At 33.7% G+C, this 5,000-nt stretch overlaps 1 protein-coding gene across 1 annotated transcript in view; it reads right to left on the bottom strand.

Annotated features, from left to right (window-relative positions):
- The window catches only part of LOC144970296 (neprilysin-1-like), an 84,206-nt gene that overhangs the window by 49,328 nt on the left and 29,878 nt on the right, over nucleotides 1–5,000 (bottom strand). Inside the window, exon 4 of the mRNA XM_078909783.1 lies at nucleotides 1,275–1,370. Within this exon, the coding sequence (XP_078765909.1) occupies nucleotides 1,275–1,370 (96 nt within the window). The remainder of the gene's footprint in view (nucleotides 1–1,274; nucleotides 1,371–5,000) is intronic.

Here is a 5,000-nt window from a genome sequence, read left to right as displayed (position 1 = left end):
TCAACCCCGCATCGTGTCATCTAAATCGATAACGATACGCTTGGATACTAAAAACTTCCTATCCTTGTTGGGGACAAAACAAAACAAAACAAACAAAATAAATAAGAAAGGAATGGAAGGGGGGGGGGGGGGGGGGAGGTAAATGCTTTTCAAGATCGATCGTAGAAATAAGAATTGTTTCGTATTTCGTATACTTATTGTAGGTTTTTCTTTCTACACACTGTGCTTCGTCCATTAGTTAAATAAGTAAATCGCATCTTTATTTCGATCTTATCTTGCTCTTACTTAGAGGTCTCTTAAAACCTGAAAGTGTTTGGAAGGGACAGAGGCTCTGGAAAATGTGCCTGTATCATTCATTGTATGTATGAGTCATATGAGATATGGTTGAAACATATTTTTTTTGGTCAATACAGTCTGTTTTAAATAAATAAAAAAAGAAATAATAAAGTCTATAGATTGCCAATCTCTACCAAACTTTACCTGACACGGTTGACATGAGAATTTCAAGAAAATTATTGTTACAATTTAAAGAAAATTAAATGTTAAATCTGTTAAGATATCTATGTTGAAACTAACGGGAGTATGAAGAATGTGATTTTCAAATATTAAGGATAAGTTTAAGTTAATCTAAAACATTCTGTCTTCAGTCTAAACTTGAAGCACTGAATAGTATGGACACTTCTGGTAAATACTGACAGAGAAATCCAGATTAATGGTGCCCCAGAATAAAATGCACGTTCCGAGAATTTTAATATATATATTTTTCTTTCAAAATGGGAGCGATCTATATTCATGATTTCGTCCCAATAGGTCATCAATAACATGATTTGTTGCTCTCCAGCGATTGGATATATCTTATCAAAGGTAAACACACTGCTTTGTTTATGAAAGTTGTAAACATTCCCATGTGTCAAGCTGAATCAAATGACAAATCGTGATGTTAGATATTTAAAAGGTGTGAACACTTTTCACTAAGTGGTCACTTTGAGCACATTTTGCAATGTGACCAATGACCTCGAGCACATGGAAAGTTAATATAGATCATGCCCATTGGTGTGCTCTGAGGAGTGGAGAACCCGAGGTGGCCTGTAGGCTACTCTGATATCAATGACAATAGGTATTGTGGTGCTAAGCCATGAATACATTTGAAAATCATACAGGCCATCTTGAATTCAACTCCCTCTCGACAGGCAACAACCAATGTAGCTGTTTCAAAACAGGGGTTAGCGTTTTCTCTAATGTTTCCTTAATTAGTTAAGAGAATAACGTCTTACCAGCGTTAGTACACCCAGGTGTAACACACACGTCCTGATGTTGGACATCGCCTTTTTGATTACTACCGACTGCAACCTGCCTCCCATCAAATTTATCTGGAAAACAATAATATAATAATAATAATAATAATAATAATAATAATAATAATAATAATAATAATAATAATAATAATAATAATAATAATAATATATATGTGATGATGATGATTATGATGATGATGATGATGATGATGATGATGATGATGATCATGATGATGATGATGATGATGATGATTATGATTATAATAATAATACTACTAATCATAATAGATTAAAAAAAATAATGATGGCTTTTCCGCCTTTATTATTATTATTATTATTATTATTATTATTATTATATTATTATTATTATTATTATTATTATTATTAATATATAATAATAATAATAAAATAATAATAATAATAATAATAATAATAATAATAATAATAATAATAATAATAATAGTAATATTAATAATAATAATATAATAATAATAATAATAATAATAATAATAATAATAATAATAATAATAATAATAATAATAATAATTTCAACCACACACACACACACACACACACACACACACACACACACACACACCCTCCCTCTCCACCCCCAACAAACAAACGAACGAACGAACAAAACAAAACAAAAAATAAGAACAAAACAAAACAAAAAATAACAAAACAAGAAATAAAGAAAAACAAACACACAAAACAAAACCAAACGTCCGACATTAATATAATTATGATGCAGGCCATTGACGTGCATTTCTTGGTGTTCTAGCTATTGATCTGCGCTGGTCTGATTTGCTAATAATGAGACAACAAATTCAAAATAAATAGGACGAGGAACGATTTTGAATGCTATCAGTAATGCTAATTGGACCATAATATGGATGCTGAAATCATTCTGAAACCCATTCTTTCGCACAACAAAACGCCTTTTAACATTTTAGAAAAAGTTATCTACAAAAATGAATATAACAACTAAAAAGAAAAAAATAAAGAAGAAAAATACCAAATTACCAAATATAATTTATACTTTTCAAGGTAGGAAAATTAGAAGGTACCAAAATTATGAAGTAGATAGTTTTTTACATATTGAGGAATACTCTTCAACAGTCGTAACGTCACTTCCTTCCTAATGACGCATGGTAACTTAGTAACACTGGCTCTAAACTATCGGAACAATGGCGGATGCCCGTATGAAATATTTCCCCGGCGAGCATAAAAGCGTATCCAGAGGGGAAAAACATAAATTTGATCATGTTTTGACTTTTACACATTCTGATCACAAGGCATATGAAAAGTTCTAGCCAGCATGAAGAATAAAAAATAATGATTTTCTTTGTTTAGAACCAAGACGGCCGCCGTTCCGGGCGGCGTGACATCAGACTACTGAATCCAATTAGGGAGCATGACTGGTGTGAGATCAAGATTTGAAAAAGTGTGTATGAAACAGTGCCAGACAAAATTTAGGATGTTTTATTTTCTTGTTTTTTTCTTTCTTGCTTTGTCTGGCAGTGTTTCATACAAACTTGTTCAGATCTTTATTTTTATTACATAACCTGATTTCTTTCTTTCTTGAACCTGGTATTAACGGAATGCGTCCGACACCGATTATGTCCCTTAGTCGTGCCCATTACAATGAACACTATTATGAGATCAACTCACACGGTAAAAATTATTTCAAAGGGCTTGGGGATTTATGCGAGTGAATAAAAGCATTTACTCAATACTCGTTTTTGTACAGTTTCTAGCAGCTTCGTATTCACTTTGTCATTTTGTTTTTTTACTCCAAATATCGGCGATTTAAGACGACCATGAACTTGTTAAAATAGATGTCTCAGATTAAACCAAAGTGAAAAGATAAGGAGACGTCAGATCAAGCCTTTTTAACAACTCGAGTGCCACCTAGAATGTTTAACAAGTTCAAGGTCATTATGATTTAGCTATTGATTTTTGGCGTAAAAAAACAGCTCTCGACAAATTGCGTTTTGCTGGTTTACAACAGAACTGCACTGCTCATTACACAATAGAGGAATATTCTGTGCCTGTTTTTTCTTCCTTCCTTGCTTCACAAAAGAGCAAGATTATAATAGGTAGAGTATCTGTTTCGTCTTTTTTTTATTTTGGTGTGTTTGGCAAAGTATCCCTATTACGAACATTTTATTCAATCAAATTTCATCCTTACAGATATTATTTTTCAGGCTATTCGATAATGATCAATTTCGACGTCATTATATCATGATTATTCTTACTTTTGTTTTTAGTTTTATTCATATTAAAGATAATGCCTATGACTATAATAATTGTATCAAATAATATGTGATCTTGTGGTATGACACACGCGTTCAGATCGAAGGTCCAGAGTTCGAGTTCTGCTTTGAGCGGCGCATAGTTGAGTCCTGGAAAAGGCTTTTCACTCAAAATTCTCTCACTTTACTCATGTATAAAATGAGTACCGGGTCGTTAACAGCATTGTCTCTGTCGGAAATAAATGACTATCGTCCACAGCCGCCATGCCTCGTCCCATGTGTTAAGTGTTTCTGTTGGCTAGGGATCTCTTTAGTTGATGTACTATATAAATGCTCGCGAATGTTCGAGTTATCAATATTATTATTTGGAGAACCGACAGCTCAATTGGTAGACAATTTTCCTTTCAAGGATAAAGAATAGTATCGGTTCCGGTGTTTTTTTTTTGACACCTTTGTTCTCGCAGCTGTGATTTGGTAGCTGTGACCGTGAAATCTGCCGAAAGTACTCTACCATAGTCAATCGTCATATCCAAAGGGTAACAAAGCCAGACTTGTGAACGCATCACCACAACGACATAAATGTCTCCATAACTCTTTAGAAAATTATCAGATAAGAATAATCATATCCTGGGACTTCGCGAAGGTTTGAGAGTTTTTGCCAAGATGAGGGTCAGTTAAATTGATCGATTTTTGAAGGATGGGTTTTCTGGCCAAATATTTAAATACGAGTCTTTACAGAGTATAACGGTTAACTGGTTAAATGAAATTGTTATTTCTCTCACTAAATCAATACTGCTTTAAATAATTGCAATAAAATGTGTATAACTACCTCTCTCTCTCTCTCTCTCTCTCTCTCTCTCTCTCTCTCTCTCTCACTCTGAGTGTGTGTGTGTGTATGTGTTTGTGTGTGTGTGTGTGTGTGTGTTTGTCTTATTTTTTTAAAAATGGTAATTGAATTAAAGTCATTCGATATGTGCGACGAACATTTTACGCTCCCCTAGTTTCTTGTCAAACCCTATCGCCGGGTATTAACTATTTACAGGCGCAGTTCGATTTGACTCTCAAACTCTTGCTTGTGCCTGGATGGGACTTTTAGATATTATCAGAATAGCCACATCGATGGATTGGTCGTAGAATCTTCTTTTTCCTATTTTAACTAGCTAGTCTTACTTTTCCTTTGGTGCTTTTAACTCCAAATCTGCAACTTTTCCTCTATCATCTTCTTCCTTTTTACGGCGCTGATATAGCCTTCTCGTATTAGTGTCGCAAGCATCGTTAAACCAATTAAATCAAACAAACAATTCTTAAATCCTCTGAAGCCGAACAACGAGAACAAAGTTGAATTGCTTACTTACTTACTTACTTAATTACTTACTTATTACTCTGCGTTGTTTCTTAAACACATAAGGTCGACATAAGGCGCCCCCGTGACTTCTGACTTCCGCCA

This window comes from Berghia stephanieae, chromosome 4 (assembly GCF_034508935.2).
Source record: "Berghia stephanieae isolate SIO BIC M18660-M18661 chromosome 4, UCSD_Bste_1.3, whole genome shotgun sequence".
Lineage (NCBI taxonomy): Eukaryota > Metazoa > Mollusca > Gastropoda > Nudibranchia > Aeolidiidae > Berghia > Berghia stephanieae.
Note: the sequence above shows the minus strand (reverse complement) of the source record. Positions and strands in the feature narration are given on the sequence as shown.